The sequence below is a fragment of the Bos indicus genome, chromosome 7 (genome assembly GCF_029378745.1).
Source record: "Bos indicus isolate NIAB-ARS_2022 breed Sahiwal x Tharparkar chromosome 7, NIAB-ARS_B.indTharparkar_mat_pri_1.0, whole genome shotgun sequence".
Taxonomy (NCBI): Eukaryota; Metazoa; Chordata; class Mammalia; order Artiodactyla; family Bovidae; genus Bos; species Bos indicus.
In genome coordinates, this window is record NC_091766.1 from 49,827,049 (window position 1) to 49,854,733 (window position 27,685).

Below are 27,685 nucleotides of genomic sequence, written 5' to 3' on the forward strand. Positions count from 1 at the left end.
GCTAAATTTATTTTCCATTCTGTAAAACAGGTGATTTGATGAAGAGTGCTGCAGGAGAGTTTGCAGATGATCCCTGCTCTTCCGTGAAGCGTGGCAACATGGTTCGGGCAGCTCGGGCTTTGCTCTCTGCTGTTACCCGGCTGCTTATTTTGGCTGACATGGCAGATGTCTACAAATTACTTGTTCAGCTGAAACTTGTAAGTACAGGCTGATGTCTGTACTTTGTTCTATCACAGCAAGGCTGCTGCTGGCCATACTTAGTTCAACATTCCTTAGGATTTAGTTTGGTTATGAACTTGGTTTACCTAAGTGGACCAGGAATGTTTTTAATTTCCACTTGCTCCTCTATTCCACGTGGACATCATACTGGCTGTGCTGTGGGCCTATGGTGTCTTTGCAGAAAAGGTATTGTTTTTGACTTCTTCCCTTTTTGTGGTAGTGATTAAGCATTTCTTTGTACCAGCAGAGTTCCAGAGTTGAGAAATCAAGATATGGTAAATTATATCCTTTTACATGAAAGTCAAAATAATACGGTCTTTTCTTACCTCCCGTAAAATTCCCATGTGGTACCTGCCCAAATGTAAATTTAAGAGGAAGTTTGGATTACTATCTGAGTAGCTGTTGAAAGGAATAAAAAGTTCTAGATCTTCTTTATGTACAGACTAGCATTGTTGAGAATTTTACTTTTGTGGGGGTGTGTTTTATAGGTAGAAGATGGTATCTTGAAACTGAGGAATGCTGGCACTGAACAGGACTTGGGAATACAGTATAAAGCCCTGAAACCTGAAGTGGATAAACTGAACATTATGGCAGCCAAAAGACAACAGGTACGGTCATGATTTGGGGATATATTTAAGTTGTTTATATTATTACCTATTGGGGAAAATCCATTTAACCTAAGTCTTCAAAAGGTGCCAATATCTCCCTCTTCTAATATAGTTCCATTAAGACATTTAGTTTATGATGTGTCCTTCAGTATTGTTACTAAAGGTAGAATTAGGTTGTATCCATATTATGCTCCTATTTTGATTCCTGTGAAAATTTTACTTTAGGTACCTTAGCAGTTTGTGATAGCATTCTGAGAAGTGAAACACCGTTCTTCTCTGTGTTCAAGGATGAACTTGAGTTGATGGTGAAATTTAATTCAGACTTCTAAAAAATCCAGTCAAAAACATATTGGAATTCTATATCAGAAAGTACCTTGCCCTCCATATTTTGTAACTTTTAAGTATTTCTTGTCATTTGTTATTACTAGATTTTATAGTATTAGGAATTTATGTTGTGTGACATGTGGATCAGTGTTCTTATTTTTCCAGCTTTTGCTCACCCTTCGGTGTTTTGCTCTTGGGATGCTTGAAGTTTTCCTGTGCCCTTTCTATTGGATGCTGTGTGTTAGATGTGTGTTCTCTAGAGGGGATGCATGTGTCACCATCTGGCTCTAATAACTTGCATAGCCCTGATTAAGCTTGTGCTATTCTTATTTTTTAAAAGTCCTGAAAAGATGAATTCTTATTATTGTTAGCTGATACCTATATTGGTTAGGATAATTTTGCACTGCAGTTTACAGAAAACCTAGTTCCTAAATTGCATGACCATTGGGGGGTTTATTTTCTCACTGATTAGAAGCCCCAGGATAGGTTAAGTGACTTCAGGATTGTTAAATTTAAAGGTTTTGCGAGTATCATCAAGGTTTCCATATCTTTACATTTTCCAGCACTGCCATCTTCAGTGTGCCTCACTGAAGAAGCTGTAGGCATGGCATTTGCACAGTCAGTATGTCCAGTGAGGAAAGAAAAGGTTGTTTCTTCCATATGTCTCTCTTAATAAGCAAATGATCTAGAAGCCTTTAACAGATTTGCCCTAAATAATGGATTGTATAATGTGCCCATTCCTTACTGATCATTGGAAAGAGGAAAGCAGTTAACTATATCTGACTCAGGGTAAAGAAGATCTCCTTTCTGCTGTGACAGGGTAAACGTTCCTGAGTACAGGAACATTCAACAAGAGCGCTCTAACAGGCATGAGGAACATGGGGTCAGTACTGTAAATGTCCAGTATATTACAGCTTCAGCTTTGGAGACTTAGACTTTGGTTACATTAACATTAGAATAAAAATTGAGAAGATTGAATTAAATAATGTATGCAAAGTATTTAATATAGCACCAGATTCTTAGTAGGCCCTCAGCAGTGGGCAGTTGGTGAATAGTAGTTACTGCTCATATTTCAAGCTATAAGATGTGATCAGACTGAATCTGCACATACGGGATCCTGATTTTATGTTCCCAGTACTTAGTATTATATATGATAATATAGCTAGATTTGTTGTATTGCCTGAGTAATTTAGTTAATGTAGGCTCAGTGCACTTTTATCATTTGTCCTTGAATTAGCTTATGTCTCTATCACATAAATCACAATAATTTTTTTCTTTTTGCTGGACCTGTTTAATCCTAAGAAGAACTTGTTGTATGATGGTATGGTTATTCTATAAATATGGCAAGCTGCCAAAATTACGTTCACAATTGATTTTACTGGATGTTCTTGATATAAGTTCTCTTTTGAATATGTGAAATAAATGTTATATTTAGAAAATAAAGTTTGATGAATAGTCCTGCTCTCTTAAAACCTAGTCTGATCTTGATTTATGAAGACTTACTATTATTTGAGGAAAGTGAGAACATTTAGATTGACACTATTGCAGCATATTCAAAAGCAGAGACATTACTTTGCCAACAAAGGTCTGTGTAGTCAAGGCTGTGGTTTTTCCTGTGGTCATGTATGGATGTGAGAGTTGGACTGTGAAGAAGGCTGAGCGCCGAAGAATTGATGGTTTTGAACTGTGGTGTTGGAGAAGACTCTTGAGAGTCCCTTGGACTGCAAGGAGATCCAACCAGTCCATTCTGAAGGAGATCGGCCCTGGGATTTCTTTGGAAGGAATGATGCTAAAGCTGAAACTCCAGTACTTTGGCCACCTCACGTGAAGAGTTGACTCATTGGAAAAGACTCTGATGCTGGAAGGGATTGGGGGCAAGAGGAGAAGGGGACGACAGAGGATGAGATGGCTGGATGGCATCACTGACTCGATGAATGTGAGTCTGAGTGAACTCCGGGAGTTGGTGATGGACAGGGAGGCCTGGCGTGCTGCGATTCATGGGGTCGCAAAGAGTCAGACACGACTGAGCGACTGATCTGATCTGATTGCGTATCTTTCAAAATGGTGGAATAAGTAAATTGATGATGTTTTTGAGATAAACACAGTAATAGTCCAGAATTTTGTATGCTACTGGAGAAACGTACTGGAGAGTAAAGTTACCTGAGTTTTAATTCTGTGTGCTTTGAGTCCATGAAGAGTTCCTTAATTATAATCCCCTGATGTATTAAAAAACAAAAAAAACAAAACACTTCCCAAGTAAGATGTCATAAAAATCTTGAAGTTACTCATTAATGTGCCAGAAGATCTTCTATAAGCTCCTCCATATCTGTTTTCTGCCCTTGATCACCCTACTGTCTGCCCGAGGAACCTAACCTATCTACAGGACTGCATCCAGGGGCTTCTTTCCCCTCTGGCTTCTGGTTGGGTTGGCTAGTGGGAGCACCATTAGGAGATCAGAGGGCAGTAAACTGGGGTTTATCCCTACCTCTTGGTTGTCCTTGGTGGCTAAATGTCATAGCCTCTTCTGGATTATGTTCTCCCTCTGCCTCATTCCCTGGTTTCTGGTAACTCCTGTCTCATTTTGTCTCTTTGGGCCCAAGTGCCCTAATAGCCTGTGGTTTTTCTGTACTTTACCCCTATAATTTTGAAGCATAGTCTCTATAAACATTTTTGAATTACCTAGTTTGATCTTATCATCTGTTTTCTGCTGGTATCTTGAGTGATAGATTCTAAAGTTTGTCTTGGGTTTGTAGTATTTCATGGTCACTTACAGTTTTCCTTGGGCCTGATTCTTTAACCTTTATCCTCCTACAGTAGTATTTGTTGAATAGGCTGGCTATGGGTGCCTGTGTGCCCACGATCATAATACAGCCTTTTATAGGACCTGGGGCTTGGTGTGTATTTCTTGAAACTAATGGAAAAGGTCAGTTTGCATTCCAATCCCAAAGAAAGGCAATGCCAAAGAATGCTCAAACTACCGCACAATTGCACTCACTTCACACGCTAGTAAAGGAATGCTCAAAATTCTCCAAGCCAGGCTTCAGCAGTACGTGAACCATGAACTTCCAGATGTTCAAGCTGGTTTTAGAAAAGGCAGAGGAACCAGAGATCAAATTGCCAACATCTGCTGGATCATGGAAAAAGCAAGAGAGTTCCAGAAAAACATCTATTTCTGCTTTATTGACTATGCCAAAGCCTTTGACTGTGTGGATCACAATAAACTGTGGAAAATTCTGAAAGAGATGGGAATACCAGACCACCTGACCTGCCTCTTGAGAAATCTGTATGCAGGTCAGGAAGCAACTGTCAGAACTGGACATGGTTCTGGTTCCAAATAGGAAAAGGAGTATGTCAAGGCTGTATATTGTCACCCTGCTTATTTAACTTGTATGCAGAGTACATCATGAGAAACGCTGGGCTGGAAGAAGCACAAGCTGGAATCAAGATTGCCGGGAGAAATATCAATAACCTCAGATACGCAGATGACACCATCCTTATGGCAGAAAGTGAAGAGGAACTCAAAAGCCTCTTGATGAAAGTGAAAGTGGAGAGAGAAAAAGTTGGCTTAGAGCTCAACATTCAGAAAACGAAGATCATGGCATCCGGTTCCATCACTTCATGGGAAATAGATAGGAAAACAGTGGAAACAGTGTCAGACTTTATTTTTCTGGGCTCCAAAATCACTGCAGATGGTGATTGCAGCCGTGAAATTAAAAGACGCTTACTCCTTGGAAGGAAAGTTATGACCAACCTAGATAACATATTGAAAAGCAGGGACATTACTTTGCCAACAAAGGTCCATCTAGTCAAGGCAATGGTTTTTCCTGTGGTCATGTATGGATGTGAGAGTTGGACTGTGAAGAAGGCTGAGTGCCGAAGAATTGATGGTTTTGAACTGTGGTGTTGGAGAAGACTCTTGAGAGTCCCTTGGACTGCAAGGAGATTTAAACCAGTCCATCCTGAAGGAGATCAGTCCTGGGTGTTCATTGGAAGGACTGATGCTGAAGCTGAAACTCCAATACGTTGGCCACCTCATGTGAAGAGTTGACTCATTGGAAAAGACTCTGATGCTGGGAGGGATTGGGGGCAGGAGGAGATGGGGATGACAGAGGATGAGATGGCTGGATGGCATCACCAACTTGATGGACATGAGTTTGGGTAAACTCCAGGAGTTGGTGATGGACAGGGAGGCCTGGCGTGCTGCGATTCATGGGGTCGCCAAGAGTCGGACACGACTGAGTGACTGAACTGAACTAAATACTTTTCTTGGGAATTAAATAGCAATTCTGTTTATCTTAATGTGCCAGCCTGGTGAAATCTTCACTCTCCCTTTTAGGTAGTTTCCACTGGCCTCCTTTAGTTACTGGTCACAGTTTTTCACACTTTGTGTTTCCTGTAGAATAGAATAGAATTCCTCTATTGCTGTATGCTTAGTGTCCTAGACTGTTTTCACCTTTGACCTTTCCTTCTCTCCCCAGGTGTGGTATGTAATAGTTCACCTCCTCATCAAGCCTTTTATCTTTATTGGCAACCCTAGTCCAGAAAAGGGATTTCCTGACAAGCAGTATTTGGATATGATGTGCATACTTGGCTGCTTTAGCTCCCCTGTACCATTTAAGCAACAGCCACCCAGTGAGGAAATGCTGAACCTTATAAGGTGTACAGGAGCTCTGGAATTTACCAGTTTGTCTTTAAGGGTTTTTTGGAACATGGTGTAGGGCTGAGGATGTTGTTGAAAATAATAGTGAATAACTTTCAAAAGGTGTTCACTATGCACTAAACACTGTTATAAGCATTTTGTAAGTACAAATTTGTTTAATCCTCACAAAAGTAGTATAAAGTAGATCATATAATTGATCAGATATTAATTTTATAGATGGAGGAACTGTAGTGTAGAGAGGTTAATTAATTTGGCATGGACATTCATCTAGAAGTGGTAGAGCCAGTTTTGAACCTAGGCTGTATGGCTCCAGAAGACAGGCACATTGTTTAATCTGCTGCTGTAATCCCTAGTGCCTAGAACACTGCCTAGATACATAGTGTTCAATAAATACTTGTTTAACAAATGATTGAAAAACCCCATTTTGCTGTACTGCAGATCCATCTGCAAAGGGATTCTGTGTGTGGCCGTAATCTGTTACTTTCTTGGGTTAGAATATTACTTGCTGAGTAGAAGATTTTGAATTTCCATTAGACTGGCTGCAGACTCTTTGACTGTCAAGGTGAAATAGATGGTAAGGGTAAGGATCTGCCATAGCACTGACGCTGGTTTTTCTGAGGAGGACTACTTCTGCCTTACATTGTAAGCTGTGCCTCCCCGGTATGCTAAAGATGGACTGCTTTGATGTTTACATTCCACCCACCCAGGTACAGGAGCTTGTTGAGATGGGTTTGTTAAAAACATAGTGCTTCTTACCTAGTCTGTCAACTCTGATTTTCGTGATTATTTTTCTGAAAGCGTGAACAAATTGGTAATGGATAATATTGCCACTGTCTGTTTTATGTGTAAATCATGTGGACTGGATGAGTTTGACCATGGACCATTTTTTAAGTGTAGTAATTTGAATCCAAGAGAAGACATCTGATCAAAAGTAACTATGGCTGCAATTTTATATTGTTAAGAGGTACATGAGAGGAAATTGTCATTTGAATTTCCAGATCTTGGTTAGAAAGTGTTCTGGATTGCTTAGAATTTAGCTTCTGTTTCTTGGTTACTTGTGTGATGGTTAGTTCAAATTATGTTGGAAGGAGTCATTTCCACTTTGTTTTGTTTGTTTCTGAGTTTGTTTGGTCACACTGGGGAATTATGAAGCCTGAAGTAGACCAAGGAATTCTAAATTTTGTATGTAATCTATTACATTGCTTAATACTTTATTTCCCCCCATTAATCTGGATTAATTACGAGACCCGTGTATCTTATTTTTGGCTGCATTGGATTTTAATTGCAGCATGTGGGATCTAGTTCTCTGACCAGGGATCAGACCTGAATTGGGATCATGGAGTCTCAGCCACTGGGCCACCAGGGAAGTCCTAGCACTGTATATTTTGAAAAGAATTCTTATGATTGATCATTTTTCTTATTATAATAAATAGTGCTGCCTTGTGATAGTGTCTGTTTTCCTATCTTTACTTAAAATCTAGTTCTTTATGCTATGGCAGAAGCACTTCTAAAAAGAGAGAAGATAGAACACTTTAGCAGTTAGGACAAATGATGGTAGCTGTCATTTTCATCATAGATTCAAATGCATCCTCCTTACTTGTAAAAAGAAGTCTGTCAAAGATACATTGTCGTGAGGGCAAGATCTTTAGACAATGCCACACAGCACGTGTGCACCAGCGGCTTTCATATAATGGTGAGCCCTAGCCCTTTGTCGTAGTTTGAGTCTTAAAATGATCATCCTCTAAGTCCATGGTGTCCTTTTTGAGTATTGAACCTCATGTAGTCTTTGGGAAGGTAGGAGTTTATCATACCAGGCCGGGAAGTGGCTCTAGAAAAATTATGTGTTGAACAGGAATTGTGGTACCTATTGTAGCTTTGGGTGACTACAAGTGTCTTTGCTTAACCTTTGCAACAGACTATGCTGATTTAGGCTGTGGATACTTAGGAAGTATCCACAAAGTTGATTGCAAAGTGTTTTTATGAAATAGAGGATATTATAAAGGCAAATGCCTTCTTAGAAAGCGTAAAAGTCCCTGAGGTTGTAGTGAGGGAAGACATTAAGGAAATGCCACACAGAACATGTGCACCAGCTGTTTAAGCATAATGGTGAGCCTCAACCCCCTGTCATAGCTTGAGTCTTGAAATGATCACTGATAATCAAAATCCAAGGGGTCCTGTTTCTAAATATTTAGCCTAATGTACTGTGCTACAGGGCATTTGAAGTGCTATGAGCTATTACTTGGCAAATTCAAATTCCAAATGAGAAAAGAATTCTAGCAGGAAAAGTAAGCTGTCATATTGTACAAAGTTTCAATAAAGATGCAAACCTAAAACATAGATGAAGTTTCAGAAAAAAGCCAGTGTGGTGTCTCTAATGCTTAATTAGGAACTCATTTAGAAAGATGACCCATAAACAGTTAAGTCAGACTTTAAATTGAGTAATTGACTTTGGCCTTTCTAAGTCAGTTTTCTCTTACTGTTTGCACGTGTTGTAGTTACTTTAAAAACATTTAAATTATACTCTAGGACTCAGTTGATGACATTAATGTTTAAATTCTAGGGTCACACATAAAATAGAGTTGAAACAGTTGGTGGTCAGTTATGGTTATCACTTACATTTTTCTTCTGTGGTAGCAAATCCACATTTACTGAAGACTTAGTTTTCTCTGAGTAATTGCAGTAACATAGGAATACCAGAAGTACTCCCTTCCCATCTTGTTTATTGTTGGTGTCACTTAGCATATTCACCCAGATTTACCAAGCAAATGCTGGTAGTTGAAACCATGTTAGGAACCTCAAATCATTTTAACTGTGGATTATAATTATGGGATAGAGGAAATTGAGAAAGGACAGTTCACCTAAGATTGCATGTCTATAGAGTATTATAGTGAAATATTAATACAAACCTTTTGGGTTAAAGTCATGGAGCCCATGGACTTCAGCTTTATGCCCTAATAATCTGGGTCCTACGGTGGTCTTTGGGATGAGAAAGGGGAAACGAGATGTTCTGTACTTGGAAGAACAGGCTTCCACATCCTCACCTGGCTGGTTTGAGTAGTTTGTGGTTTTGAGATATCTGTGGTATCTCATCCCAATTTTGACAAAACTCTCTCAATGAACTTCTATAACTTAATAAAAAAGAAGTCCTCATAATAAATTTTGCTCTGTTTAAATGTCTCTTTATCTTTTGTATTTTAGTTGAAATAGGTATATCCATCTTAATAAGGTTGTAATCAAGATGTTAGTTTTCATGGTTTTGTTTTTTATTAGTGCTCTTCTAGATGCCTTACATGCGTTGTTCCATTTAATCCTCAAGGCATTTGTAAGAGAGCAAAATATTGCTCCTATTTTACAGAAGGAGAAAGTGAGTATGGAGAGTTTAAATAGGATCATAATAGTAAAAACTAGAGCTGGGGATTCAAATTCAGGTCTTTGTGTTTCGGGAAAGTTTGAACTCTCAGCTACTAAGCCATACTGTGTCCTTTGTGATTAACTTTCAAGCCAAACTGTTAATGAAAATAACATCTAATTAGCAGAAATTCTAACTTTTTAGAATTCACTGACAAATTTTTATGAGTAGAACCCATATTCTTGTTTTACTTTTGTAGGAACTGAAAGATGTGGGCCATCGTGATCAGATGGCTGCAGCCAGAGGAATCCTGCAGAAAAACGTTCCAATCCTCTATACTGCATCCCAGGCATGCCTACAGCACCCTGACGTTGCAGCCTACAAGGCCAACAGAGACCTGATATACAAGCAGCTGCAACAGGCAGTCACAGGAATTTCTAATGCAGCCCAGGCCACTGCATCAGATGATGCCTCTCAGCACCCGGGTGCAGGAGGAGGAGAACTGGCATATGCCCTCAACAACTTTGATGTAAGTTATACTTGGAAGGAGACTTCAGGCTTTTGATGATCCCTCAAAATTAACAGATTTGTGGGGAAATGTGATTAAGGTTTCTCATGATAGCTCAGTTTCGACTTAGATTCGCAGTGTAAGTTGAAAGAAATTTTATGAACCATCATTCAACTTGATCTTGGCCTAAAGCATTTATCTTTTCTTCCCCCTCCCCTCCTGTCGCTTTTCACCGTCCCTTCTCTTTTCTTTTTTAGTTTTAGTTAAACTTCTGAATTTTTTTAATGTTGTGTTTCCTAAGAGGTTATTCTTGAGATATGAATTCAATTCATTTCAACCAAGATTTTAACCTTCTGGGAGATGTGAACCTATGGAAAATACAGAGGCAAAGTGCACTTAGGCTGTGTGCTCCAGGTACTCACAGTCTAGTGAGACTTATAGACACATCATAAACGACTACAGCAAAAGTGCTGTCATCTTAATCTTATTTGCCTAGACACACTTCTCAATAACTAAATTGTAATAAAGACAAGATTTAATCAAGTAGGAGCAAATTTAGGATTAAAATACTTTGTTAGCATAAGGCCATATAATCACTTTTTATAAATGATGTCCCAGATATGTTCTGTGTATATATTCTGTGCACACACTATCCTATGTGTCAACTCTAATCGTAATTTTGGGGGATGTATTTTATGGTTTTAAATTTCTACCCACAATGCCTCATGGCTTCCAGTAGATGGCAGCAGTTCAAGATTTCTTTAAGGTTTTTTTTTGTTTGTTTTGAACCCAGCTGTTAATTTTTTTTAAAAAATTAGCATTAAGAGAAAATTACCTTCCAGGTGACAAGCATCCTTTCATAAGTAGGAATGCTTTGAAGTATAGAATAAATATAGTAGAGTGCATTTTAACAGTTGTTGATATTTTTTTCCTTTGTCTCACCTCGGTACTTTGGCTTGGGTAAAGACAGTGTTACGCCAAAAGTCTATGATATTAGAACTGAATTTTTACCCTGGAGCCTTAAACATTAAATGAACTTACAGCAAATTCTTAAGATATATCTTACAATTAACTGGCACTGTTGTTTTTCCCTTTCAAATTTGACAGTATTAGCTACTGGCCTCATTCAAGGCAATAAGGGTTACATTTTGCCCTAAGTTGAGTAGTATCTATTAGAGGTCACTTAACCTCTTCAGGGTACAATGAAACTTCATTCATAAAATGAGGGGGTTGGACTAAATGTTTATAGGTCTGTTGAAGTTCTGTGACTGTTAAAATCCTGTGACCATTCCTTCCTCCTTCCTATTGGTCATTGTGAAGAAGGCATTGTGTATTCAGTTTTGACCAGAGAAATAACTGCAGTAACTTAGTCTGGTAAGAAAAATGATCAGCTATAATGTAGGTTAATAATAAACTGAAGGAATCATATGTTCAGTTTTAAAATAGATGATTTTTTGGAAAAGAAAGAAGAAATGTATACTTATTGGAAAAGGGCAGGCTTTTTTTACAGGGGAAAAAAACTTGGCATTTAAATTGAAATCAATAAGAACATAGTCCCTATAAAGAAAAATAAAGGCAAAATATTTGTACAGACATTTACTGGTGTGAGGATGAATTATATCAAGTGGAAAGTCTATGGAAGGCCAGTAGATCCTGTCTTGCGACTGTTGATGTTAGACCTTGTACCTATAGCTTACTTGTGACCAGACTTTATTCATCAGTGGTAAATCTCAATTTGAGTGGAGTCGGGGGAGTAAAGGGGAGACAGAGGAAGGATTTATTCTTTTGGGGGTAATTGTATCTTAGAGAGTGGCTTTTTTGGGACAGATTACTGTCATCTCTTACAGAATTACCTGAAGGTCTTTGAGGTAATAAAGTCTCTTAATTTGGAATTAGCAGAATAAATTTGAGACTGAATCATTTATAAACTTTGAAATGTATAAGGTGAGGACAGTTGAAACTGATTATAAATGACTTTTCTGAAACCTTGAAGACAAAAGTCAGTGTTTTTATTTTTTGTGTGTGATGAAACAGTTCTGTTACTATCATGTGACAGTTTTACACTCTGTACATAGAAAAAGAATGCTGATGTTTATTTTTCTTGTAATTCTCATTTGGTAACTTACTAGACCTTTAGATATTCATATTAAGTTGCATGAACATAATTTTTATGCTGACATATTTCTGTTTGCATTTGAGATATCATACCTTATTCAGACCCCTTCAGCTTGAAAGTATTGCTTCCAGTGCCTTTTTTAAGAAGTAATCCACCATTAGCCAACTTGTGTGGAATGCCCCTCATCTGTATAATGTATAAAGTTAACAAGTATAACTTTGTTTCAGGCATTGAAATTTTTTGTGTTATATGTTGGTGTTTCTAAACAGCATTTTCCTCACCTTCTTGAATACTGGAGGAAATAGAGATGACACTAATAGTCACTAACGCTTCCTTTGCAGAAACAAATCATTGTGGACCCCTTGAGCTTCAGCGAGGAGCGCTTTAGGCCTTCCCTGGAGGAGCGCTTGGAAAGCATCATTAGTGGGGCTGCCCTGATGGCTGATTCGTCCTGCACACGTGATGACCGGCGTGAGAGAATCGTGGCAGAGTGTAATGCTGTCCGCCAGGCCTTGCAGGACCTACTCTCGGAGTACATGGGCAATGTGAGTAAGAGGAATTTTCTCTGACAGGTGTTGGTTCTGAGGTGTTTTTCAAAACTTTCTTTGAAGTAACAAGAGTTTTCTGTAGTAAGTGTTGGGTCTGAGGTATTTTAACTGTAAGTGTCAAATGTGTTTTTAGCTTATTGATTTTTGGGTGGAGTAAAATTTTTAAAGGAATGGATAGATAGCTTACTGTGTGTCCCCTTTCTCCACAACTTTTTAGTGTGAAAAATTATAAGCTTATAGAAATCATACAGTAAACCCTTATCTAGATTCACCAATTAACAGATAAATATGTTTGTGTGTATAAATATATGTTGTGTGTGTGTGTATGTGTGTATATACACCCCTTTTTTCTATGCAACATTTGAAAGTAACTTGCAGAAATTGTATTTCTTCACCTTTGTCTACATATTTCAGCATGTGTCTACATGGATAGTAACCTTCAACACCCCTGAAATTCTTTTACCACATCTAGGTGACCATATAATTTTGAGCAAAAGGGAATATTGAAAATATTTATAACAGATGAAGTTTCTTGAATGAACTGTATACAATGTGATAAGACTAGGTTTTTGCCAAGTAGAGCAAAGTAGGACATGACTGAGCAACTGAACTGAACTGTTGTGTTAGGTGAAGTGAGTAGTGTTTTTGAACTTTAAGATTTGTGTTTAAAAACTAATACTGTGAAATTTAACACTTTTTTTTTTTTTGCTGTGGAAAATACTGTACTTGTTTTCTCTATCAGTAATGTCTTTTTTACTTCCTTAATACTTTTCCATTTCAATTATTTAATGCTGGTTTAGGGTTACTATAGTTTAGATCTTGTACCCAATATTTTACTGTGGCAAAGAAGGAATAAATTAAATAAAAATTATAGAGAATCATTTTAAAGGGAAGAAGGACAATGCAAATTATTTCTAACTAGTGATTTTTGTCTACTTAATAGTTTTCAGGAGAAGATCTTTGGTACTTTCTCGTATGTTCATTTGCCATACATCTTGTTTGTTCATTTATATTCTTACATAAGTGAACATATAATGGTGGGTCATGATGGAATTCCTGGGGTGAAAATGAATGTTTATCTTGTTTCTACCATATTGCGAAATTAGTCAAGCATATTGAATTTTTTTAAGCCATTGCCATGTTTTGATCGTACGCAGTCTACCTCAGAAAAATGAGATTAGAGGCTTAGTTAAATCAGATGGAAAAAGCAGTTGATAAGTCAACAGTGAAAATGTGGGACACATTTAAAAACCCATACGTAAGCCTGGAAATCAGAAAATGTAAAAAATGAATAATTTGAAGACTAACTCACGATACTGGAGTCTTAAAGAGGGAAACAAAGGCCTTAAGGCATGTATGTGAATCAGTTCCCTGCTATCATGTGCAGTGCTGAAGTGATGTGAAAGTGTCTAATAGTTATGATTGGGAAGCCACTTTAAAAACAGCCTTTGTAGGGGAGAGTATGTGATAAATCTGTTCTCGTTGCTCCATACCAGAGCTTCCTAACCAGTCTAAAAAAATATTCCTTCAGTCCTAGGTTTGGTCAGGTCTCGGGCTAGTCACCTCTGGTTGTGAATCACCTCTTGGATTCTTTTAAATAGTACTTTCTATTTTGTGCCATGGATATAAGTAAAAGTGGGAGATATTCATTTATGCTGAAGATGTGGGGATCATAACAGTCATCTTACATAACATCTTACTATGTAAGTGAAAGCTAGAACAGTGATTGATGTTGGGCAGAATTTAAAGGATTATGATGGGGTTTTTGAAGGGAATTATGTCAAGAATCAGAAATACATTTTAGAAAAAAATTTTCTGAGCATGTTTCTCCTGAAGATAAAAATATTTTAATAGTTCGCTTGAATTGACTCACATAACAGTGATCAGGCTGTGTCCTGTCCAGAACTATTGGAGTGAGGATAAAGTGGGAGGGCAGTGAAGCACATTTGAAGAAACCTTAGGGTAAAAGGATCTGCAAGAAGCAGAATCAACTGGGGATAGGGTTTACTTATTCATGAAGCATTCGAAAACCTCCAGTGACAGTCAGAACTTACCTGGCAGTATCTTCTTGTCACTCAGTTTATACTGTGTGTCATCTGCAGAGTAGTGTGCTTGGCACTGTGTAAGAGGAGGAATGAGGCTCTGGTCCTTCCCTTCAGAAATGTACAGCACCTCTACAGTACATTTTTTGTGAGTGCCATCATAGGTTTTACTAAAATACCATGGGAATTGGAAGGAGGGTGAGTTTATTTCTAGCTGGGAAACCTGAGGCAATTTATCAAGTATTTATTTTATAGTCTTTGCATTGAGCTTTATCTTGATTTTTAAAAAATGGCTCACTTTCAGTTTTGATTATTTCTTTTGAAAAATATTAGATGAGTAATTATGGTATATGGAGAATTGGGACAGTTTGGATTAATTAAAACTGGTTTAGTACATAAAACTTGCTGATGGAGTGGTAAAAATCCAGAAAGGCTCATGTATTTTTATTTTTTCCTCTTGAATTCTCCCAGTCATGTCATAATTTTTATAGATACATACTTCAAAAATTTTGTTGTAATTTCTTGAGCCTGCCTTCTTCATCCTGTGTTGCCACTTAACAAGTTACACTGGTGTTTCCTCTGAGGCAATGATTCTTTTTAATAAAGTTTTATTTTCAAAATGTACACTTGATAAGATAGGGCAGTGGTTCTTAACCTTGGATGGAAATTAGAATCCTTGGGCAATTTTTAGAAATCCTGACGTCTAGATTGTACCCAAATTAAGTCAAAATTACCAGATTCAGTTCCAGGCATCAGTATTTTTAAAAGTTCCCCAAGAGATGCCAATGTACAGGTAAGGTGGAGAAACTGCTAAGATGGTTTATTACATTTGTCCTTTTTTGTCTCCATTGCCATTGTCTTATTCCAGGCTCTATTCACTTTCTCCATTTCCAGTTTGTTCTACCTGCTCAGGTCAGTCTGAGCTTATGCGTTCAGTAGGACATTGTTTATTATGTTTTTGAAATTCCCTTCCTACTTGATTAAATCTAACCTGCTCTTCGTTCAAGGCTGACATTCTGTCCCCACCCTCCCAACCATCCCCCGCCACCCCCATCTCTTTGCTGAAGGCCATTTCACACTACACCATTCTATATTATTTCTTGCTACTTGAAGCAAGTAGCACTCAATTGTTCCTTGAATTGTTGCTTAATTGTATTTCCTTTATCTGTGCAATTTCTGCAGCTGGGTTTTAAAGTTTTTGAAAGATGGGCCTATTTTTAAAATATTCTTTCAGGGTCCAGTGTAATGCTAGAAGAGATACTCAGTAGGTGCTTGCTTCATAAGAACTCATGCTGACTTGGGAAAAATGGATAAAGTGAACAGTTTGGGATATTCTTGGTGCTAGGGATACATTAGTGAAAAAAATAAAGATTCTTGTTCTTATTGGTCACATTCTAGAGCGTTATGGAGGAGGAGGCCATGGGTGGTTTACCCCTGCTTCTGGTAGATTTTTCAGTTTTTCAGTATACAGATGACATTTTTGAAAAAAATTAGATACTCTGAAATAAGCTGTGAGGGTAAATGATTATAAGGTGAGGGCCCAACTCTCTTTTAAAGGCTCCGAGGGCCAGAAGGTCAGCAGCCTTAATGCTGCTTCTTGCATTGTAAGTTTGGAGAGTTAAGAGATGATGTTAGATCTGTTGCTGACTTATTCTGAAGCTTTAAGAAACATTGATGTTAAAAATAATTCATTTGACCCCTGCTTACTTAACATTATGGAAATACTTCAGATGCCTGACAGTAGAGGGTTTTTGACTGTTCAGTGGATGTCTGTAGTTTCACAAATGACTTCCCGGGTTTCCTTGATATGAAATGTGGTTATTGTGGTTAAGTTTAATTTGTTCTTGCTTTATCAACCTAAGGTTATTCTGCCTGTGAGGATTCTAGGGAAAGAAAAACGGCCTGGATGGGTTTAAAAGTGAATGGATTGAAATTGAAATGTAATTGAATTTGAAAAAAGTTATTGCCACTTTGTTTATTTTTTCTAATTGAAAGTCACACATGTGCATTAAATGATTGAACCACCATGGCTACTAACATTTAGGTATATGTATTTCCAGTTTGTCCATTTTCTTGTATGCATTGTTTTCTAAATTTTAAAATAATGTTTTAACCCTCTTAATATTCTCTACATAGTCATAAGATATTCATAGAATGTTCAAACTGTTAAGTTAATGGGACATCAGCATGGATGGACCTGGAGGATATTATGCTGAGTGAAATAAGCCAGACACAAAGGACAAATCCTCTATGATCCCACTTCCATGCGGTTCCTAAGAGTTGTTAAATTCATAGAGACAGAAAGGAGAGTGGGAGTGCCAGGCACTGGGGGAGATGGGAATGTTGAGTTACTGTTTAATGGGAACAGAGTTTCCGTTTGGGAAAATGAAAAGTTCTGGAAATGGATGTGGTGATGGCTACACAGTAATATAAATGTTCTTCAGACTTGTGATCTATATGCTTAAAATTGACTAAGATGGTAAATGTTATGTTATGCAATTAACATAATAAAAATAATAATGAACAAAATGAAAAAACAATTAACCTGAATGTTAATTGTTAAATGTTAACAATTTTAAATTTAACAGTGTTAAATGTTAAACCAGGGTTTAACCTGGTTAACAGGTTAAAACCGTTTACTAGTTCAACATGTTCAAATTTGTTTCTTAAATGTGTAGTTGACTTTGGAGCCCAATTCTGTGTTATAATATTCTCTGAAGATATTTCAGTGCCAGTGAAACACCTCCTTCTGAAGAGCTCTGTACTTGGTACAGCTGAATTCTTTATTTCACACTCTTCCTTCTGCTAAGGGATATGCTGATCTTTAATGTGGTTCTTTCTTCCTTTGTTAGGCCATGCGCTTTGAGTTTTTCCCAATAGTAGAATTTATTAGGACCAAATGTTTCTATTACCATACTCACATTCCCCTCAATAAACAAGTGAATAACCCTTCCCCCGCACCCAAAACCCTCTTGCCCCCCAGTCTGAAAATTCTTCACACAATGTCTGAAACATAAAAGACCTCAGTCTTTGAAATGAATTCCATGTGGGTGTCTTTTGTTTGTTTTTTTGCCACACGCACAGTTTATGGGATTTTAGTTCCCTCCCTAGGGAGCAAACCTAGTACCTCTGCAATGAAAGGGCAGAGCCCTAACCATTATACCACTAGGGAATTCCCAGAATCCCACTTGGTTGGGAGCTTAGCAGTCTTGTCTAGCAGTTCAGTCGTGTGTTGAGTTACTAGAATTAGACTTTGTAATTGGTGAGAAGAAGTACATGTCTTGGGCTTGAGTAGCTTTAGCTTGGTTCCATCCAGTGTGGTAACCAGTAGGCATATGTGTCTATTGAGCACTTAAAATGTGACAGATCCAAATTGAGATGTGCTGTGAGTGTAAACTATACACCAAATTTCCAAGACATACTTCACTGAAAAAGCTGTAAATACCTCTATCTCATTGATAATGTTTTGGATATATTGGGTTAAAATTTGTTCTTAAACTTATTTTTTTACCTGTTTCTTTTTATCTATGGCTACTTGAAAATTTTAGATTACATATGTAGTTTTTATTTCTTGCTTGCCTTATATTTCTCTTGGATAGTTACAACTACTGGATAGCCAACCAGTTAAGAGGAGTAGCTAAAGAGTTAAGCCATCAACTTCTTCCTTCAGTGTCTGGATAGTAACTTACATAGTAGCTATTATAGCTTGTATTTTTTTATATCTTAAACTAGTTTTAGACAGAATAAAATTGGTACAGCTTGAGACCTGGTGAGGATGATGTTGTTTAAGGTTAAATTTGTCTTTGTTCTTGCCCTGAAACATTGGAGACAGTGACTTTAGGACCTTTAAAGAGTAATGAAGTAGCTAGACATTTTTTGTATTGGACTGGGCCTGTATTTGAGGGGTTTGATTATGTTAACATATCAGGTATAAAATTTTTATCTGATTAAGATAATAGATATGGAATGTATGAATAAGGTGCAGTTAATGTTCGCTCTCAAAGATATATTGTTATTGCAGTGAAGGGAAGCACTTAATCAAATGCTGATCTCTTCTCAGTTTTGCAAATGCTTTCCTGGAACCACTTTAGCAGAGCCAGAGCTTCCAAGCTTTGGAAGGACTCTTCGAAGAGCTTGTTACTGCGTTATTTTGTGGCTACATTTTCTAATTTTCAGAATTAGAATAGGTTATTTTATTTCTGATTATGAAGTTCTCTGTTCATTATATATCACCATTTTTGGTACTAGCATGCCAGACTTCATTTGGACTGTGTGTGTATGTACACATTTATCTGTTCTTATTATTTTTTTGATAGCAGAACTAAGGATTATTGTAATATTATAGTGCTTACCATATACTGGTCATTGTGCTGAGAGACATATATTATTACCTGTTTGACTACCATAGTAACCCTTATTGAATTGTTACTTGCTCAGAAATGTGTAATCATATAGCTGCGGTTTGAACTCATATCCCTGTGATCTGAAAATCTGAACACTTACTACTTTTATTATAATGCATCTTTGTAAGTCAGAAAATATGACTTTATACCATCATCTTTAATAATCATGGAGTTTTTCACTGTATAGCTCTATAAATGAAACTTATTACCGAAATACTTCACAGTAAATAAGGTAAACCCAGGTCTTGTATAGCTGCTTGAAGTGAGCTGAACAAGAAAAGAAAGCTCTTTTAGAGTATCCTGCAAAGCTAGACTCTCTGGTGTTGCTTGATGTCATGGATGTTTCAGTTGGTTCTATGATATGCAGCTATAGGGCCTGAGTTTTGTTATATAATATGCTACGATTTCCATCTTTGTGTGAACCCTTGGGTTTCCTGCAGTAGACTCTTCCCTGTATTGCTAGTCCATAGTTCTGTAGCTGTATGATTTTATTGATTTGTTAGTGTAAGCTTCAGAGAAGGCAGTGGCACCCCACTTCAATACTCTTGCCTGGAAAATTCCATGGATGGAGGAGCCTGGTGGACTACAGTCCATGGGGTCGCTAAGAGTCAGACACGACTGAGCGACTTCACTTTCACTTTTCACTTTCATGCATTGGAGAAGGAAATGGCACCCCACTCCAGTGTTCTTGCCTGGAGTGCACAGAATCGGACACGACTGAAGCGACTTAGCAGCAGCAGCAGCAGTGTAAGCTTTTCTGTGATCTGCCTAGCATATTTGAAGAATTTAGGTATAAATAGATGTTGCATTGAATGCAAAATTCAAGCATGTGTAGGACTTCTTCCTCTTGATATTTATGTAATTTGGAAAGCATATTTGTCAAAAATTGTATGATTTTCTTGTGGTGTGAGATGAGAGGTTTAAAAGACCTTAAGTCTGAGGAAGATGTCTCTAGTTGTATTTTATGTTGCTTTCTAAGAGGTTTGAGGTACTTCTAGCTATGCCACTCTGGCATTATGATTTGCAGTATTTAACAGGCAAGATCGTAACCTTTTGTACACAGAAAGATGCATGTTTATATATTAGATAAAATGGCACTGGCTTAATGGAGCAGTAGTGGAGCAGTCTCTTGAAATTAGGATGATGGAGCAGGCCCAGAAGCCTGTCCAGTGTCAGGCTGCAGATGCATTGAGTTTTAGCCTTTACCTTAACAATGTGATTCTTTTTTTTTTGAGGTAATGATTCATTTAGGACTAGTTTGACTGAGAGAGTGAGTTGTTGGAGGGAGGAGGGTACTTTGTTTACTACAGTATATACTTGTAGCAAGTCTTGATCAAAACAATCAGTTAGGAACAGTGTTGGTCTGAAGAAGACCTTTAATGGTGCCCTTTCGGAGGGAACAGGCACTCTGGTCAGAGATACATGTAACACACCAACTTACTGTGATCTAGGAAAGGCTGCCAAAGATGTCTTCAACAACGGATATGGATTTGGCATGGTCAAAATAGATCTGAGAACCAAGTCATGTAGTGGAGTGAAATTTTCTACTTCTGGTCATGCTTACGCTAATAAAAGGAAAGCATCAGGCAACCTAGAGACCAAATACAGGATCTGTAACTGGACTGACCTTCACCCAGAAGTGGAACAGACAGAAATAGAAATCACTTGGGAGAATAAGTTGGCTGAAGGGTTGAAACTGACTTTTGATCCCATATTTGTACCGAACACAGGAAAGAAGAGTGGGAAATTGAAGGCCTCGTATTAATGGGATTGTTTCAGTTTTGGCAGTAATGTTGATATAGATTTTTCTGGACCAACCATCTGTGGCTGGACCATGTTGGCCTTTGAAGGTTGGCTTGCTGGCTATCAGATGAGTTTTGACTCAGCCATATCCAAACTGTCACAGAATAATTGTGCCCTGGGTTACAAGGCCGCAGACTTCCAGCTGCACACTCGTGTGAATGATGGCACTGAGTTTGGAGGGTCGATCTACCAGAAGGTGAATGAGAAGATTGAAATGTTGATAAACCTCGCGTAGACAACCGGCAGTAAGACCACCTGCCTTGGCATTGCTGCTAAGTACAAGCTGGACTGTAGAACTCTCTCTGCTAAAGTAAACAATGCCAGCCTGATGGGACTGGGTTACACTCAGACCCTTTGACCAGGAGTGAAACTGACCCTGTCAGCTCTAATCAATGGAAAGAACTTCAATGCAGGAGGGCACAAGGTCAGACTGGGATTTGAACTAGAAGCTTAATGTGGTTTTGAATAAAGCATCAGCTTTGTTCCTGGAGGTGAAGAGAAATGAACCCACTATGTTTTGACCTTAAATTTCAGAAAGTGTGAACTTTTTATTCTTCCAAACAATTGTAATACTCCTGTAATCCTGCCCACACTGAAGCTTAGGTACCGAGTCCACCTTAAGGGAGGTGCTTGAAGGCATGCCTGGAGGTTGTCATGTTCGTCCACATTTCAGTTCAGTTCCTCAGTGTTCTTTTCAGTGTGTTCTGCAGTGATGGTGTAGTGTCATGTTACAAAGGAATTGACCATACCCTCTAGTTGTCCATCATGTCCTGCATGTCCCACACCACTTTTTCATGATCTGGTAATATATTGATCTCTGTAGAAATCTTTGGTTTTGCATCAGAGTAAAATAAACCCATCACATTTTGGGCAGGGGGGGGGGGGGGGAGTCAGTTATCTCTGTGATAGGGTTTGCATTATCCTTTTTCTTCAATTATTTATCAGTGATATTTGACCTTTAAAGGATCAGATCAGATCAGATCAGTCGCTAGACGAACCTTTGTTGGCAAAGTAATGTCTCTGCTTTTGAATATGCTATCTAGGTCGGTCATAACTTTCCTTCCAAGGAGTAAGCATCTTTTAATTTCATGGCTGCAGTCACCATCTGCAGTGATTTTGGAGCCCAGAAAAATAAAGTCTGACACTGTTTCCACTGTTTCCCCATCTATTTCCCATGCAGTGATGGGACCAGATGCCATGATCTTCGTTTTCTGAATATTGAGCTTTAAGCCAACTTTTTCACTCTCCTCTTTCACTTTCATCAAGAGGCTTTTGAGTTCCTCTTCACTTTCTGCCATAAGGGTGGTGTCATCTGCATATCTGAGGTTATTGTTATTTCTCTCGGCAATCTTGATTCCAGCTTGTGCTTCTTCCAGTCCAGCATTTCTCATGATGTACTCTGCATGTAAGTTAAATAAGCAGGGTGACAATGTACAGCCTTGACGTACTCCTTTTCCTATTTGGAACCAGTCTGTTGTTCCATGTCCAGTTCTGACAGTTGCTTCCTGACCTGCAAATAGGTTTCTCAAGAGGCAGGTCAGGTGGTCTGGTATTCCCATCTCTTTCAGAATTTTCCACAGTTTATTGTGATCCACACAGTCAAAGGCTTTGGCATAGTCAATAAAACAGAAATAGATGTTTTTCTGGAACTCTCTTGCTTTTTCCATGATCCAGCGGATGTTGGCAATTTGATCTCTGATTCCTCTGCCTTTTCTAAAACCAGCTTGAACACCTGGAGGTTCGTGGTTCACGTATTGCTGAAGCCTGGCTTGGAGAATTTTGAGCATTACTTTACTAGCGTGTGAGATGAGTGCAACTGTGCGGTAGTTTGAGCATTCTTTGGCATTGCCTTTCTATGGCATTGGAATGAAAATTGACCTTTTCCAGTCCTGTGGCCACTGCTGAGTTTTCCAAATTTGCTGGCATATTGAGTGCAGCACTTTCACAGCATCATCTTTCAGGATCTGGAATAGCTCAACTGGAATTCCGTCACCTCCACTAGCTTTGTTCGTAGTGATGCTTTCTAAGGCCCACTTGACTTCACAATCCCAGATGTCTGACTCTAGGTCAGTGATCACACCATCATGATTATCTGGGTTGTGAAGATCTTTTTTGTACAGTTCTTCTGCGTATTCTTGCCACCTCTTCTTAATATCTTCTGCTTCTGTTAGGTCCATACCAGTTCTGTCCTTTATCGAGCCCATCTTTGCATGAAATGTTCCTTTGGTATCTCTGATTTTCTTGAAGAGATCCCTAGTCTTTCCCATTCTGTTGTTTTCCTCTATTTCTTTGCATTGATTGCTGAGGAAGGCTTTCTTATCTCTCCTTGCTATTCTTTGGAACTCTGCATTCAGATGTTTATATCTTTCCTTTTCTCCTTTGCTTTTCGCTTCTCTTCTTTTCAGAGCTATTTGTAAGGCCTCCCCAGTATAGAATTATAAATTTTAGAATTTGAAAGTAACATTAGTTATCATAGTGTAGGGTTGACAAACTTATCAGGTAAAGTCTTGCCTGCCATCTATTTTTGTAAACTTCATTGGAACATAGCCACGCTCATTTGTTTACTTATAGTCCATGGCTGCTTTTCCACTGCAGTGACATAGTTAAGTTGTTGTGACAGAGATGGAATGGGCCTAAAAGCCCACAATATTTGCTATCTGGCCCTTTACAGAAGTTTGCCAAGCTTTAAATCTAGTCCAGCCAACTAATTTTTTGAAGGTTTTAAAATACAAACTCAGTTTTTCTTATTGGATTATTATATAATCCAATTATTATGTAAGTATATAATTATTATATAATCCAATTATTATATAATCTTATATTATTTAGGGTATATATTTCTTCTTAGATAAATTCTTAAAGTTAGTGGCTTTTAAGGAATTTTATCCATTTAATCAAGTTTTATATGAGAAACTTGTTTGTAGCAGTCTCTTATTATCCCTTCAGTGTTTGTGGGGAGTCTATAGCCATATTCTGTAATTCATTTCTAGTGTAGGTGATTTGTGTCTAGACTCTCCATTTTCTTTGCCAGTCTTGCTGTAGGTTTATCAATTCTATTTATCTTTTGAAAGAACCAGCTTTTTATGGTTTCATTGTGTGTGTTATTTTTAATTTCACTGATTTCTGTTCTTCATTGTTTCTTCTGTTTCCTTTAGGTTTATTTTGTTCTTTTTCTAGTTCCTTGAGGTAGGAAATTAGGTTATTGACTTGAGACCTTTTCTCTTTTTTAGTGTTAAGATTTAGGGCAGATTTCCATATAAGCCCCGCTTTGTCTTCATATTTCATTTTTGTTTAGTTTAAAATGTTTAAAAATTTTCCTTGAGTTTTATTCTTTGACCAGTGGATTATTTGGAAGTACATTATGTTTAGTTTCCAAGTATTTTCTTGTTCTATTTCTGTTACTGATTTCTTGTGTATGTGTGTGCGCAGTCGTGTCTGACTTTTTGTGACCCCGTGGACTGTAGCCCACTATTCTCCTCTGTTGGGTGGGTTGCCATTTCCTACTCTAGGGGATCTTCCCGACCCAGGGATCGAATCCTTATCTCCCACGTTGACAGGCGGATTCTTTACCTCTGTGCTGCTTAGGAAGCCTTTACTAATTCCTAGCTTAATTCAAATTCAGTATGGTCAGAGAACATATTTTGCGTGACTTTAGTATTTTTAATTACTTATTGAGATTTGTTTTATGACCCAGTAGTGCTACCTTTGTGATGTTCTATCTGTACTTGACTATGGGGTTTTTTTTTTTGCTATTGTTGGTTGGAGTGTTCTTTTAATATATATGCTAATTAGATTCAGGTTGATGACATTGACTGATTCAGTTGGTTTAGTACTTCTGTACCTTGATTGTTTGTTTATTTGTTTATTTAGAGTCTGCTTGTTCTGATAGTTACTGAGACAGATAGAGCCCTGTCTGCCAACTATAATTGTGACTTTGGCCCTTTTTCATTGCAGTTCTCAAGATTGCTACTCTGTATTCTCTCCAGGGTTTTTAGTTGCATTCATTGGGATAGACAGGGTAGAATGTGTTTACCCCATCTTAATCAGAACTAAAACCAATCACCTATTTTCAAAACAGCCTAAAACCTGGAGGTAACTTGGCCCTGATCATACCCAGGTAAGAGTAGTTAAGATTAGAATTGAGACTTCTGATTTTTAGTCCAGAGCTATTTTTGGTGGTCCCTTTCGTATGTAATGCCGAGGATGGTAGGTAATAATGCTTACATCGAATAGGTATCATTAAAGCTTGATCCAGGAGCCTCCCCAATAGCTGTTTTCTCAGCTGTGAGACAGCCATTAATAGCTGCCCTTCTGCCTGACTTTGTTAGAAGGCACAGAGAACCACTCAAGAACAAGCAAAATGAAGAAGATGGGAAAACTGATGGTGGCAATGCAAAATATCAAAACGCCTTGAGAGAAAAGAGCATTAAATGAACTGTAGCCTGGAACAAGGTGAACAGGGATCTGGGTCGTCAGTGACTGAAGCTGCTGTCCTGTCTTCTTGGCTCTGCGTGATATCTTGGTTTCTTGCTCTGTCTATAGCAGAGAGCCAAAACAGCAGTCTCCACCCTCAGTCTGCATGATCTTGTAGTTCAAGCATCTAATCTTAGCTGACAGAGGATCTTATTCCCACCCCACCTCATTTGAGTGTGGAAAGGAAAAGGGATGCCATGTTTGACGTGAGCATAAAACTAGAAAATGCTGTGTATGTGTGTAAATTGGTATTGTTTTGGAAAATTAATAATACATTTCCTCCTTCCTCATCTATTCTTTTTCCTTTTGGCAAAGTTGTCATGTTGAGAATAAATCGATTCATTAAAAATAGTTTCATTGTTTAAATGTAGCAAATTAGGCTTTTTTTTTTTTTTTTAATAAAATAAGCCTGTTTGTCTAGAATACCCATATAGGACAAAATGTTAAATTAAAAGCTTATCAATCATAACTTTCTACCCTAATATTTTCTGTCCAATGATCTTAAAATTTTTTTTTTTTTAATTTAAATTGTGTGTTTTAGAGGACCTAAGGTAGTTAGTTAAAAAGAACTCATTGAGTTTCCAGACTGTCCTTGCCAGAGAGAGATGTAGCCCTGGCTGCCAGGAAATTTCTTTCTGTGATTTCATGCCTGCTCTCTTGAAAGTTACTTTGGTTTTTGTATTTCTTCATCACAAAAATCAGTGGAATGTGATGTTTTTCTTCTCTGGATGTCCCTTTTATTTTTTATGTTGAATCTGTGTTCACATCAGATGACTGCTAAATAAGTACTTGACAGCTGATAATTTACTTATTTTAAAGTGGAATATTCAGTATTTAGAACCAGAGACTGCTAAGAACGGATTTTGTTTGGTCATTCTCTGAAAACAGCATAAGACCTTTTCATAATGGTGTAATTTGGAAATGTACCATAAAGAAGATATTTCACTTGAGTTGCTTTATGCTAAAATAATAACTAGTCAGTAAATTGTCTTACAAGTATTATTTTCACGTGAAGTGAAGTGATTGACCTCCTGGTTTTACTCCAGTTGCAGATATTCTAACTCCGGGTTTTATAATTTGCAGTTTGTACCTATAGATGCAGTGTGGCATCTTACTTCAAGGCTTCCTTGCTAATTGTTCTTTAAATTTAACTCCAGAACTTACTTATCCTGAATTACTTCTCCCTGCTTTGAAGGAGAATTATTGGTTTTGTAAACTCACATAAACTCATCCTCTAGGAATAAAAAGATCTGTGTTTTGACTTGCCCTTGTTTCTATATGAACATTGCATAACCTGAAATATTTTATAAGAAAAATTCTAGATGTTTGATCAGTGTACCCAACTATAATTTTTAAAGCTCCTGACAATAAATGCACTTGTTTCTGGGAAATAGATGTATGTGTTTATGTTGCCTTTAAGATTCTGTATTGGTGAAAATACTGGAAAATAGTTTTTTTAAAGTTGGTCATTTATAGGTACTCTTACTGAGTCACTTTTTTGGTGATAAAGGAATCCCTTGTCTCCTTAAACCTTTTCAAACATGGTTTATCTTAGGCTACCAAAATGTCTTAATTTAGGAAGTGGACTTCAAATCATTAGTAAGACATTTGTTGAATTTTTATGTTTCAAAGCAATATTGAACTTTGTAGCATTTACCAAAAACTTCCATTTAAAAGTGGAATTCTAATCATAGTGTTTGTTAAAACGGATTCCATTGACTAGCTCTTATTTGCTATCTGTAGAGCTTTCATTTTGGCAAACTCCAGAGCACGAATCAAACTTTTTTTTTTTTAACTTGGTTTTCCCTGCCAGTGCAAAGTTAATTATTTTCTTAAAACCACTCTGAATCAAGAATTACAGTAGTTTGGGAATACTCTGGTGGTCCAGTGGTTAGGACTCTGCCCTACCACGATCCCTGGTTAGGGAACTAAGATCCCACCCATGCTGCTGCTGCTGCTAAATTACTTCAGTCATGTCCGACTCTGTGCCAACCCCATAGACAGCAGCCCACCAGACTCCCCTGTCCCTGGGATTCTCCGGGCAAGAACACTGGAGTGGGTTGCCATTTCCTTCCCCAATGCATGAAAGTGAAAAGTGAAAGTGAAGTGAAGTTGCTCAGTCATGTCCAACTCTTCGTGACCCCATTGTAGCCTACCAGGCTCCTCCGTTCATGGGATTTTCCAGGCAAGAGTACTGGAGTGGGTTGCCATTGCCTTCTCTGCCCACCCATGAGGTATAGCCAGAAAAATAAAAAAGTTTTATTAGTTTTAGGGTTTTGATGATAAAGGCCAGTAACTGTATATTTGCAATTTGAGGTTTTGGACAAATGACAGTTCTTTTAACCCTCAAGATTTGACCATCCAGAGATGAACATAGGTTTATGATGAATGCCTTATGAAATAACATGATGTTGTAGATTTGTTTTAAAATACCCTACCCCAAAACTAACAAAGCAGAAAGTTGATGGCTGGTAATACTGCATAAGGAAGTTCTTTTTACTAGTCTTAATCTTTTTGGATGTTTGAAAAAATCCCATAATAAAAGTTAAAAGGCATATCTTATTATTATGGTTATTTGAGTAGATGCCGGCATATTAGATATTTAAGGGCACAGTCTTTGCCATGTCTTACA

At 37.8% G+C, this 27,685-nt stretch overlaps 1 protein-coding gene and 1 pseudogene across 2 annotated transcripts in view; both read left to right on the forward strand.

Annotated features, from left to right (window-relative positions):
- Positions 1–27,685, forward strand: part of CTNNA1 (catenin alpha 1) — a 177,959-nt gene that overhangs the window by 56,968 nt on the left and 93,306 nt on the right. For both annotated transcript variants that reach the window (XM_070792049.1, XM_070792050.1), the window contains exons 4-7: positions 31–197; positions 708–827; positions 9,420–9,689; positions 12,126–12,329. In XM_070792049.1, coding sequence (XP_070648150.1) covers positions 31–197; positions 708–827; positions 9,420–9,689; positions 12,126–12,329 — 761 coding nt within the window. The remainder of the gene's footprint in view (positions 1–30; positions 198–707; positions 828–9,419; positions 9,690–12,125; positions 12,330–27,685) is intronic.
- On the forward strand, positions 12,336–21,449 carry LOC139183841 (voltage-dependent anion-selective channel protein 3 pseudogene; annotated as a pseudogene).